At 44.1% G+C, this 13,888-nt stretch overlaps 1 protein-coding gene across 1 annotated transcript; it reads left to right on the plus strand.

Moving 5' to 3' along the window:
- Positions 1-2,059: 2,059 nt before the first annotated feature.
- Positions 2,060-4,135, plus strand: sox11b (SRY-box transcription factor 11b). The gene has a single exon (XM_005452480.4). It carries the CDS (start codon positions 2,247-2,249, stop codon positions 3,546-3,548), a length of 1,302 nt encoding a protein of 433 aa, XP_005452537.1. The 5' UTR covers positions 2,060-2,246; the 3' UTR covers positions 3,549-4,135.
- Positions 4,136-13,888: the final 9,753 nt, after the last annotated feature.

Below are 13,888 nucleotides of genomic sequence, written 5' to 3' on the forward strand. Positions count from 1 at the left end.
ATTAAGGGCGAGATGCTGGGATAGCGTGGTGTCAGTGTGGAGGAGCTGCAGGTCAGCCCGGGGGTTCTGGGTCGTTCTCAGCTCGTCTGAATGGAGCCATCCTGTCTGACACAAATACCAGAGCTCAGCCACGCACACTTGGAGACAGTCAGCAGCATCTTTGCTGTAAGATGCTGCTGACTGCTCAACATGTAAACACACAAAGTGAGGACTGTTGGATTAAACTAAAAGACATGAAATAAAAGTCAAAATTGTGACTCAGTTAAAACAAAACATCGTCTTCAAAACCTTAAAAAAGGTTAAAAAATTTAAAGTTCAGATCTTTTCAGTAGAAACTCTGAGCTGCAGACACACACAAACAGAAACAGACACAGAGAAACACAGACACACACACAAAAACATGCACACACACACGCGGACCCTGTGCTGGTCCAGGATCAGCAGCTCATAGCTGGATTCGGGAATCATTAAATCAGAGAGCACACTTGCTGTTTTATCCAGAAGTTCACTTTATTAACATCCACAATCTACCTGCCAACTGTTACAGCAGCTGGCAGGTAGAAGCCCTGACTGGAGTTGGAGTTGTTTTTTTGTTTTTTTATTTTAATGTAAAGGTCAGCTGATCAGCTGCTCCTGAATGTACCCATGACTGGGCGTAAACTTAGAGGAGATCGTGCTTTTGCTGTAGCAGATCCCAAACTGTGGAACGATCAGAGATTAAACAGGCCACTTCCCTACCTGTTTTTAAGTCACTCCTGAAAACTCACCTCTTTACCCTGGCCTTTGACACCACGTGAGATGTTGGTTTTTATTTTTAATTTTTATTTTAGATGTTTTTAGTTGATTCTATGCTGTTTTATCTTGTTTTCTTTTTTAATATAGGGCTGTTTGAATTTTTATGTATTATGTGTTTTATTTATTTATTTTTGCTGTTTTCTATTATTCTATTGTTTTTAACTTATTTTCTGTACAGCACTTTGGTCCTGTGCTGGGTATTTTATAGTGCTTTATAAATAAAATTGAATTGGATTGTATTGGATTAATGTGATTTTTTATTGAAATGTGACCTTAAATACATGTTCCTGAGGACTCAGACCAGTGTCAGCTGATGTCTACATGTTTATTTACTGTACAAGTGGGACTCTCTGCAGGGCGGCCGTGGGGGCGTCGTCTACCTGACTGTCCTCACACAATGCTTACAGATGGAAATTTCCTGTAGGGCAGTTAGAAAGGCCTGGGGCTGGGCAAGGGGGGGCTGAGGGCACTGGGTGAGGACAGTCGTTCAGCTGAGGGGGAGCAGTTTTGGTTTCAGACTTCTTTTACCTGAGAGCATCAAAGCTGTGCGGCAATCACAGTGACCTGTGACCCCCTGAGAGGTGGTGTCTCTGTGGGGCTCCTGTGTGTGTTTGTGGTCATGCACAGGAAGTGCTTCATACCTGTACGTGAGCCAACATGGTTTGCTCAATTCCTGATGCTGACTGTCTCTCCTGATAAGCTCAGTGTTCTCCTGGGATCCGTCTGTGGTTCTGGAAGAATCCAAACCGGATCCACATCAGGAACTGAGATTATCTCAGCAGAATAACTGGAACTCCTTGAAGACTCCAGGAACCTCCCAGCCCTCCTCAAGGATTCCTGAGATGTACTGAAGGACTCTTCAAGGACCCTTAGAGGGCTCGCTAACTGAGCGCTGAGCTTTTCACTCATTTAATGTCAGAAACACATCAAGTCCAGCTGTGATTGTTATTAAACAGTGAAATAAACCAGGCTTTATTCACTATGTGAGTGAAGTCATCAGTTTATTCACACTGAACCCTCTCTCATACACACACTCACACACACAGAACACACACACACACACACACACAGTGGGAATATTTCTGGGTATTCTTTCTTTGTGTCGATAGAGAGCCGTTAGCATTGATTACTTTCACTGATTGATCTATTGAGAATGATTTGGAGTAACGGCCTGAGGCGGGTGGGCGGACACGCGGGGGAGGAGCTCTACACTGTGACTCGCTGAGGGCGAAGCGGAGGCGGGAAGGTGTTATTGAAAAACAACGCTGATTGGTTGAGGGCGGGAACGACTGCTACTTCGGTTAAAAAGACGCCGGTTTGGGAGCTCCCGCATAAAATGCAGTAAGAGTGATTGAAGAGCGCGAGGACAGACAAACTGAGAAACAGAAGGAAACCGCGGGAACATCAGCGGGATCAGCCGGTCCGGCGGCTTTCAGGGATTATTTCGGACGATGGGTCTGCACACGGAGCCCGCTGAGGCGAGGCTTACCGCCGGGTACCGTGAAGCAGCTGCCCCGGAGCGGAGCGGGCTGGTGGGGGCCTCTGCCGGCAGCCCCGCGCCGCAGAAACCGGAGCGGTGTAAGACCGCCTCGGGCCACATCAAACGGCCCATGAACGCCTTCATGGTGTGGTCCAAAATCGAGCGGAGGAAGATCATGGAGCAGTCTCCGGACATGCACAACGCCGAGATCTCCAAGCGGCTCGGGAAACGTTGGAAAATGTTAACCGACACCGAGAAGGTTCCGTTCATCCGGGAGGCGGAGCGCCTCCGGCTGCAGCACATGGCCGACTACCCTGATTACAAGTACCGACCCAAGAAGAAGCCCCGGACTGAGGGGAGGTCGGCTGGTCAGTACCAGGAGCGAAACGACACACCGTCTTACAAGACCCCTGCGGCGGCCAAGAAGTTCCCCCGAGCCGGTAAGTCGGTGGGCGGGGCCGCCAAAGCGGGCAATCTCCTCCTGCAAGACCAGGAGCAGAACTCCCGGCACCAGCAGAAACCACAGGAGCGAGATAACCCGCACCAGCAACTGAACTCCCGGTACCAGCTCAAACACGAGCAGACGGACGCCCAATACCAGCAACTGAACCCCCGCTACCAGCCCACCGCCCGGCAACCGGATCACCGGTTCCGGTACGTGCCGAGCACTATTACACCCAGCAAACCGGTTAAACGGGACTATACGGACAGAGAGGAGGAGGAGGACGACGACAACGACGACTCATCATCATCATCATCATCATCCTCTGAGGAGGAGGAGGAGGAGGAGGAGGAGGAAGAAGAAGAGCTGCCCTGCTACAGTATCACCAAGCTGCCCCCCAGGGGTTCCGCTGTGAGACCTAGCACGCTCCAGTCCTCTGGAAGCCTCTACTTCAGCTTCACCCGGCAGAGCACGCCGGTCCACCCTGCCTCCCTTTCCCCAGCTTCCCCCTCCCGCTCCGTCTGCACCTCCGCTTCCTCCTGCTGCGGGGAGGACCTGGATGACCTCCCCGTGGAGCCGCTGGATTTCACCTCCAACTTCCTGGGCGGCCTGCAGTCCTGCTCGGACCCGTGGAACTCGTCGTCTAGCTCGGCCTCGGGGAGCCTGAGCCTGTCGCTGGTGGATAAAGACCTGGACACCAGCGGATGCACGGAGGGGGGCAGCCTCGGGTCCCACTTCGAGTTCCCGGACTACTGCACGCCGGAGCTGAGCGAAATGATTGCCGGGGACTGGCTGAAGGCCGACTTCACGGACCTGGTGTTCACCTGCTAGTCTGACCCTTCACCCCCGCTTCGAGCTCCGGTCAGGGACCGGGGTGTTGCGGCTGCTGGTGCACGGGCTCCGAGCGCTTTGGCCGGCTGCGTTCTGGCGTGGACTTGCTCGTGCAGAGATGAACCGATAGGGTTTTATGGACTCGTTCCTGCCGCTCGGGTAGAACCCGGGCGACACTGACTGATTTTTATTTTTTCCTGTTCAGGTGTGGATATTTGTGATATTACCGAACCGAGCATACCTCATCTTTTTAAGGAAACCAGATTAAATATTTTCAAGCCTATTTTTGTACAGTCCAAGGGAATGTCAGGCTCTTCCACTGCTCTCCTATGTGAGGGTTCAAAGCCCCCTGGCCTACCTTGCTTTACTGCCTTGTTTTAATGGGTAGCCACATTCAGGCCTCGCTGTACCTACCGGTGTGTAAAAAGGTTGTAGGGAAACAGGAAGTTTGTTGCTTTTTCATGCTGTTGTTTGCAAATTATTTTTGGTGCAATATGAAGGAAAAAAGGGGAAAATCCAAAAACCAGTGATTCTGTGCGTTATGATGGAGTGTGTATGTGAAGCTGAATAAATCAGCTGCAAACTGATCAGCGCCTCTGTCTCATTATTGATCCTTCTGGGATCTGATTGGCTCCTTTAAGATCCCTGCTGCTTTATTAAACCTTCATCAGTTTGTAATGTTCATGTTTTTGACTGAATCCACGCTGGGGTAAAAGTGTCTTTAAGATGTGTTCAGTCATCCAATCCAATAATCAGAAATCTATAATCTATACATTTCTCAGCTGTTTCTACTTATCTATATTTTTATCTGTGCATTAAAGGAAACGGCTAGTTAAAAGAAGGTATTTTGAAGCTTCTGGTCACCTTACTCGGGCTTCATCGGCACATTAAGTTTGGCTGTTTTTGAAAATGTAATATTTCTATTTGCACCTTTGCACGTGAGGCTTTGGAGGGTTCAGACTGGCCTGTGAGCTCAGGTAGATTTAAACTGATGCTTTCAGTGTCACATGATCTTCATTAGGTTATGTGATGTAAGGTGTCTTTTCACAGATCTTACACATTTTTATAAATTATGTATTTTTAATTCTGATTTGCCTTTAAAGCAGTTTCCACAGAGTTTTTTGAGTTCAGTCAAAAAGGCTAATGAGCTATTCAGCACATTCAAGCATCCCCAACACAAACATGAGGTTTGGATAATTTTCAGTGAATTTTTAAATTAAATAATAAAACTCAAATTGAAGAGACTCAAAAGTCTTCAGTAACATTTTTGCTCTTCATCGGGTTCCTGATGTTTCCAGATGTTCCATTAAATATCACTAAATCATCAACTGTTTAACTACCATCAGGTCAACTCAGGTATTTTATACTGTGTATGGAAGCTTCTTTGTGCCAGTCAGAAAATGCTGATATTAAAATCGTACTTTTGATTTTAGAGCTCATTTATTTTAGTTTTTATGTAGGGTTAGGGTTAGGGCTGCTCAATTAATCGAATTTTAATCTCGATTACGATCTGGGTTTTCAACGATCATTAAAAATGACTGAGCCGATTATTAGCACCTCCCTCGTGCTTTACTCTCGCGCTGCTCCGTGTGGCAAATCAAGCGCACCTCTCTGTGTTTCGAACACACCTCACAACAATTAAGAGGACCCGAGGGAAGCTCGGAAAGCTAAGCAGAAGTTATTTGGAGAGGAGAGGATAATGGCTGCTGAAGAAAGAATGCCGTTGGTTGAAAAGAGAGGTAAAACGACTTCAGTGGTGTGGAAACATTATGGGTTCGCGGAGTCAGACGTGGATCAAATATTGTGCAGTATTTTGAAGTTCACTAAACATAGATGTTTACATTTTTCATTTATTTTTTATATTGCAAACATTTGCACTGTAATCAGTATTTGCACACTATTTTATATTATTTTTTGACAATCTTTAAAGCCATTATTCAATACATTGTTATTGTTAAATAAATATCGTCAAATAATCGAGATCTCAATTTCAGTGAAAATAATCGTGATTATCATTTTTGCCATAATCGAGCAGCCCTAGTTAGGGTTGAGCTTTTTTCTTTACTTGGACTCTTCTGATTTTCAGTCATGTATATTACATATATACATCTATATATTACAGTGCAGTCTGTCTGTGCAATCCTGTTTCTGGCACAAACGGTCTTCTGTATATTTCAGTCATTGGACAAACTTTACAGATTTAAATTTTAACTGGATTTATTCAAATTTGTTCTGGTGTTTTTAGTCAAAAACATATGCATGTTCGTTTTTGCATGCATGGAAGCCTGTTTGTGCCAGAAAAAATAACCATGACTTCATTTTTCCTTTAAAAATAGGAAAAAGAAACATCCTCTTTTTTTTATTCATTTTTTTGTGCTTTTCATTGACAGTGGTGATTAAAGCTGAAATATATTTGTATCATATTTTTGTCTCTTTATTCCTAAATTTGTATTTATATTTTTTAGCTTCATTATTCATTTTTCTGTTTTTTAAACTGATAGTTTTTAATCTCATTCCGTGTTATTTGGATTGAATAATTTTGAACAGATTTTTATGACAGACTGTTAGGGTCGTGTGAAGAAGAATTATTCATTATTTTGAAATATGGACATTACAGTTGTTTCACAGCGAACTGTCAAAGCTGCTTTTCTCTCTGCTAAATGTCTGGTGTGTTGGTGAGGTCAGACTTCAGACTCCATTTTAGTCATAAGGAGATGATTGGTCTTTAGCTCATGAGCACAGGTCTGTGAAAGCTGAATCTGATCAGAAGGAAAACACAAACGTGGAAGACGTGGGCAGATTTGTGCAAAATGATCTGCTGCTGTGGACGGACGCGAAGTCATCGATGGTTACAGCCTCGTGCGGTAAAGATGCCACAGCAACTGTTGGTGTTGAAACAGCTGGAATCTCCACATTTGGACTTTTTTTTCTAAATGATCAGTAACTTATTTTTAATTCATGCAGTGATCATTATGAATTTCTTGAGATTTAACTTTTTTCACGTCTGGTGTTTCTGAGGCTGTTTGCAGGCATGCGTCACATTAAATGAGATTAAACTTCTACACTTTGATGACTCCCCGTGATGTCTGACCTCCTCTGGCGTTTCCAGAGTGTGAACCAGTCCTCCCAGTTCATCAGAGCGAGGCAGAGCTGGGCACGATGTTTTCAGTGGTCACAAGACTCATGTTAACAGTCAGTGGATTTCAAAACTGATCACGAAAGAGTCAAGAAGTTAAGAACATTAAGAGAAAGTGACATCATCGGAGGCACTGTGAGGGTTTCTCCTCATGCAGCTTTAAAAACACTAACGGCTTTATTCACGACACACAAGCACAGACTGCAGGAGTTCAAACGTATACCTCCAAAAGTTGATTCTGTTCATCTGGACATAGCGTTTTCAGTGGGAGAAACATTTCGTCACTCATCCAAGTGACTTCTTCAGTCTCAGCTGACTGCAGGTTTCCCCAGGATGTACACATCCTGGACAGGGAGGAACGCTGGTTTGAGCGCGGAGTCAAGGAGGCCATTTATGTGAAAAGGGAAAGACCATCTCTGAATCGAGGAGGGGGCCTAAGGGTACATCTTTTGCCATCATACAATGCTGTGATTTCAGCCATTCCCCAACTCTCTGTGAATGGTACTCATGGCCATTGATCAGTGGGCTTTGATCAGTGGGCCTTGATCAGTGGTTGTGGATCAATGGTCATGAGAATTTGCATAATTATGATTAAGGAACTGACCTCCCAGCCCATTGTTCCTTCAGTGGGCTGGTTTCAGTCATTATGCAAATGTATGTTTATAAGATTGGGGAAACCTGCAGTCAGCTGAGACTGAAGAAGTCACTTGGATGAGTGATGAAACGTTTCTGCCACAAAACGCTACGTCCAGATGAACAGAATCAACTTTTGGAGATTTACTTACCTGGATGATTGAGCATGCATCAGGACGTTCAAACGTATACCTTTGTCTATCTGTCACTGTGGGGACCTTCTCTGACCTACAGTATTCCCAGGACCCTAAAACAGCCCCAAAGATGTTATACAAACATGGCTGCTACAGCACCACTCACTGGCCTGTGGACAGTCTGAAGCCTCAGTGTTGGTTTCTGGAGTCTGACTATTTGGATGAGAGGGCAGAGCACTATGTTGTCAGCCAACTCTTGATTATTGTACTGCGGCCAGAGACTGTTTGGTACCATCAGATGCAAAACTGGAGCTCTGCCTTCTTGGACCATCTGTTAGTACAGTGACCTCACAGCAACCATATTATTGGCCACTGATGATGTCATTAAAATGTTTGAAAAGGCTCCAACAGCACAAACATGGGCTAGAGGTCCAGTCCAGGTGAAATTAGCAGACAGCTAGCGGCTACAGCCACCTGTATCACCATCCACCTGTCAGTCACAGAGACCACACCCCTAATAATGGAACCTTTAAATTAGCTATACATACCAAAAGAGTTTTTGTATCAGGTGGAAACATATTTATTTCTACTGACTGACTCACTGCTACCTCTGCTGGACGCTAGAGGAACTGCAGCTTATGTTCTTTTTCCAACTCCTGTTGATATTAGGTCTGAACTTCTAAAAAGCTCTGTCTCAAAATCATGACCTTTCAGGGACCTTTATCTAACCTTTATTTAAGCAGGAAGTCCCAGAGATCGAGATTTAAACCAGTTTTAGAGGACTGGCCTGACCTAAGCAGCAACATGTTCAAGCTTTTATTACACACTGTGAAAATGTGTGTTATCAGTAAATATACAAAGGAGCAGGGATGAAGATGGAGTTTGCTTAGATGGCAGAGAGAGCTCAATACCTGCTAACCAGGTGTGTGTGTGTGTCTTGTCACACATTATGGTAATGCCTCTGGACAGTTATTTTAGCTAGTAGCACTCTATAACTTTAAAGCCAACGTTCGACAGGTCATGAAAACTGCACAAACAGGCTGGTTTGGCCCAGTTTTAAGGTTCTCTGCAGATTACTCTTCCACTCACATCCACAAACACTCAAACGTTTAGAGCTTGATACTGTATTTGTTATATTGTATAAATTAATAAAGAAAATGCTTTTAAGTTTTGTACAAACCAAGCCGTTTTCTTTTTTCTCCACATCCCAAAACTTGGTCACCAGTGTTGATTCTGGACCAACATAATAATGATAATGGTGACGACACAAGTATATCAGATACATTATTGTGTAGTGTGTAGTAATGTCTACTCCGAGTGCACACCTCAAACTGTGATTGGCTCACAGGTACAGGGGCAAGAGTACCACAGATTTCACACACCTGTTCTTACTGGTGTCTCTTCTGAGAAGGTTGGTTTTGATTGGCTGTTGTTTGAATTCAATTCAATTCAATTCAATTTTATTTATATAGCGCCAAATCACAACAAAAGTCGCCTCAAGGCGCTTCATAGGTACAGAGAAAAACCCAACAATCATATGACCCCCTATGAGCAAGCACTTTGGCGACAGTGGGAAGGAAAAACTCCCTTTTAACAGGAAGAAACCTCCGGAAGAACCAGGCTCAGGGAAGGGCAGCCATCTGCTGCGACCGGTTGGGGTGAGAGAAGGAAAACAGGATGAAAGACATGCTGTGGAAGAGAGACAGAAGTTAATAACAGATATGATTCAATGCAGAGAGGTCTATTAACACATTCTGAGTGAGAAAGGTGACTGGAAAGGAAAAACTCAATGCATCATGGGAATCCCCGGCAGCCTACGTCTATTGCAGCATAACTAAGGGAGGATTCAGGGTCACCTGGTCCAGCCCTAACTATATGCTTTAGCAAAAATGAAAGTTTTAAGCCTAATCTTGAAAGTAGAGATAGTGTCTGTCTCCCAAATCCAAACTGGAAGCTGGTTCCACAGAAGAGGGGCCTGAAAACTGAAGGCTCTCCCTCCCATTCTACTTTTAAATACTCTAGGAACAACAAGTAGGCCTGCAGTGCGAGAGCAAAGTGCTCTAATAGGGTGATATGGTACTACAAGGTCATTAAGATAAGATGGGGCCTGATTATTTAAGACCTTGTATATGAGGAGCAGGATTTTGAATTCAATTCTGGATTTAACAGGAAGCCAATGAAGGGAAGCCAAAACAGGAGAAATATGCTCTCTCTTTCTAGTCCCTGTCAGTACTCTTCCTGCAGCATTTTGGATTAGCTGAAGGCTTTTCAGCGGGTTTTTAGGACATCCTGATAATAATGAATTACAGTAGTCCAGCCTGGAAGTAATAAATGTATGAACTAGTTTTTCAGCGTCACTAAGAGACAGGATATTTCTAACTTTAGAGATGTTGCGCAAATGGAAGAAAGCAGTCTTACATACATGTTTAATGTTGCAGAGCATAGTTTGTCTTTGTTCATTTGTTTGTTGGTTGTTACCTCTGACATCAGGGCCTGATAAACAGTCAATCAGAGAGCAGTATACTTTCCTTCACCTCTCGGTTGTTAGAGAAGATCCTCCTTGATTTTCACCTGTGCATACATCACAGAGGTCGGGAACGCGGGGATTTGGAGTGAGCTGGCTTCAGCGCATGTCACTGCTCATGCTCAAATCAGAGGAAACACTCAGTCAGACTGCTAGTATATGTGAGGGGGCAAACTCCTCAAGATGGGTGGTGACCATGGTGGCCATTTAGAAGTCGGCCATCTTGGATACAACTTTTGTTTTTTCAATTGGAAGAGGGCCATGTGACACATCAAACTTATTGGTAATGTCACAAGAAAAACAATGGTGTGCTTGGTTTCAACGTAACTTTATTATTTCATGAGTTATTTACAAGTTTCAATTTGTTCACAGCCATTGACACGTCGAAGAGGTTAACACGTGAGGAGCGGATCGAAATTGTGTTGATATCTGGTGAACGCAGTAACCAAGTCATTGCAGCAGATTTCAATGCAAGACACCCTACGAGACCACCCATCTCCCATGCTACAGTCAGCAAACTGCTTGCTAAGTTTCGTGAAACTGGTTCAGTGTTGGATTTGCCAAAATGTGGACGCAAGAAAACTGTCACTAATGAAGAAACATAAGTGGCTGTCCTAGCTTCATTCAGCAAGAGCCCACAGCGTAGCACTCGCCGCATGTCACTGGAGAGTGGCATTAGTCGAACAGCCCTTCGGCGGATATTACCTACTCACAGATGGCACCCTTACAAACTCCAGCTACTGCAGCATCTCAACGAGGATGACCCAGATCGGTGCACAGAATTTGCAGAATGGGCAAAACAAAAATTGGAACAGGACCCTCAGTTCATGCAGAAGATTTTGTTCAGTGGTGAGTCAAACTTTTATGTGAATGGTGAAGTTAACAAACAAAACCACCGCTATTGGTCTGACACTAACCCACATTGGATGGATCCCTCCAAGACTGTTGGAACAACAAAAGTGATGGTTTGGTGTGGTATATGGGGTACAACGATAGTGGGTCCATTCTTCATCAATGGAAACCTCAAGGCCACTGGATATTTGAAATTGCTACATGATGATGTGTTTCCCTCTTTATGCACTGAAGCTGGCACATTCCCTGAGTTTTTCCAGCAAGTTGGTTGCACCACCACATTATGGGTGCCAGGTCCGAGCATTCCTAGATGAACAGTTTCCTGGAAAGTGGATTGGTCGTCGTGGGCCAGTTGAATGGCCCCCAAGGTCTCCCGATCTGACCCCCTTAGAATTTTATCTTTGGGGTCATCTGAAGGCAATTGTCTATGGTTTGAAGATACGAGATGTGCAGCACCTGAAACTACAGATACTGGATGCCTGTGCTGGCATTTCTTCTGCGGTGTTGCTATCAGTGTGTGAAGAGTGGGAGAAGAGGGTTGCATTGACAATCCAACACAATGGGCAGCACATTGAACACATTTTATAAGTGGTCAGAAACTTGTAAATAACTCATGAAAGAATAAAGTTACGTTGAAACCAAGCACACCATTGTTTTTCTTGTGACATTACCAATAAGTTTGATGTGTTACATGGCCCTCTTCCTATTGAAAAAACAAAAGTTGTATCCAAGATGGCCGACTTCTAAATGGCCACCATGGTCACCACCCATCTTAAGGAGTTTGCCACCTCACATATACTAATGTGCCACAAACAGGACTTTAATATCACCAACCATTCCCATTTTATTACGGTGTATCCATATAAATGGCCCACCCTGTAGATCAGTGAAGTAGGTCGGCACCAGAAACACTGTACAGAGAAACTCTTCCCAACAAACATGTGAGTAATTAACCACAAAATAAATATTGTAAGGAGCTCGGAAAGAAACCCCACTGGACTTCTTTAGGTTTCTTGAAGACGTGTTGCCTTTCCTGCAAAAATCAGAGCTTTGTAATCAAAGGTAAAGCTCGTCTTCCTCGGGCCGACTCCACCTCCTGAAAAAGTTTAATGAAATTCAGCCTGGAGGTTTTTTGTCACTGACGAACTGAAGCAAGAACAGCTGAGACAAAAGAAAAGTAATCAATAAAACATGAAGAGACACAAACACAGAGGAGCCGACGCCGGTACCATCACAGACCCCGGTGACTGCTGCGCCCCTGTCAGGCCGGCAGGTGTGGCCCTGTGCTTAGTGAGCTGCGGAGGCGAACAGCTAGAATCTGATCCCGGCTCCTATTGACTTCCTCCGCTGCGTTTGCATATTTTCACCGGAGCGTGAAGTCGTGCTCTTATCAACCACTCGCTTTTATCTGAAACATCAGAGCAGCAGCTGCGATGCATTCACTGACACCCCACAGGGACTGCCATCAAGTTCATCTGCATAACGATGCATTCACTGACGTGCATTTTTGAGCTTCATGTTTTAAGTGCGTCTGGACTTCTTTGAGTTGCTGAGGACGTTTCACCTCTCATCCGAGAAGCTTCTTCAAATGAGAGGTGAAACGTCTCCAAGCAACTTAAAGAAGTCCAGACGCTTTTCTTTCCTCTGTCAGTGATGACGATGACCTGGATGACTGAGAACCTACACAGACAAAGTCACCCAGACTTTTTCCTACATTTCCCATCATGCTTCTCACCTTCTCTGAAGCTGATGGAGGACAGAAATAAAACTTTATCAAGCAGAGACAAAATAAATCAGAATGTGGCTCAAAAGCACAGAAATAAAAAGCAAATAATTAATGAACATAATGAATAAACACAACCGCAATTTACCAGATAAAAAACAAAAAAGAAAAAAATCACAAAGAATTCAAATAAAAAAACAAACACACACACACACATATATATATATGTATACACACACACACACACACACACACACACATATATGAATTAAATAAATGGAAGGAAAATAAAAGTAAAATTAAATCCAAACATAAATTTGAATTTAAGAAGTCCAAAGAAGTCAAATCAAATATGTGAAAAAAAAAAATAGTCTTTAAAGTCCAACTTTTAAAACTTATCCTAATGGTTCAGATTTGTTTGCCACGAATGTTTGTTGATTTTTTTGTGAAGTGGAGACATCAACAGATTTATTTCCTCACAGGAAGTGAATGATGAACTTCAGCGGGTTCATTTGGTTCAGTTCATTCCTACATTTCCCATCATACCCATCATGCCCTCACTTTTACCTGGTGGCGTCAAACCAGAGTCATTGAATGGGAGAGTTGTGTCATCTCCAGTCGCTCCTGTGGCGGTAATGGCGGATCATGGAGTGTCGCCATAGTTATGATAGTTAGCAGTCTACGTTAGCCATGCCCCAGAGATGTATCAGTACAGACTCCAGGGCCGTGAAGAGATGTTTGAAAGGGTGGGTCCTCAAGTCCCTTCCACATCCCCCCTCCCCTGCATGTGTCTGACAGACTCCGAGGCATTTATAAAAGGTAAAAACAGGTCTGTGTCATCAGCACACAATCCAATGGGCTGCTCAGCACTGTGGGAACAATGTGACGGCAGTGAATTCTGCTCCCTGCTGACACGTCTCTGATTTAACATCGAATCAGCTTCAGACTGTCTGATGAACTCCAGTTTTAAATAAAGCACTGTTAAAAACTTTAATCATCCTTCAGCTCCACAGACAAACGACGAACAACCTTAATCATCATCATCTTCATCACATCTTCATCATCAACATGTTCATCGTGCTTCATTGTTGCTGTTTCCTGCTATCGTCCAGGCGGATCAGAGTCATGTGACTGCAGGTGAGGCAGATGTTTGGCATCTTATCACCGTGATGATTATCCCCATGGTAACGGTGTTCCGATCCAGCTGGAACATCCAAACCAGGACACACACACACACACACACACACACACAATCACACTTGTTTTTATATCTTTGTGGGAACATCTAATTGAGATACTTCCCCTATGCGCTTACCCTAACCATCAAAATGAATGGTT

Source organism: Oreochromis niloticus, linkage group LG15 (genome assembly GCF_001858045.2).
Source record: "Oreochromis niloticus isolate F11D_XX linkage group LG15, O_niloticus_UMD_NMBU, whole genome shotgun sequence".
Classification (NCBI taxonomy): Eukaryota; Metazoa; Chordata; class Actinopteri; order Cichliformes; family Cichlidae; genus Oreochromis; species Oreochromis niloticus.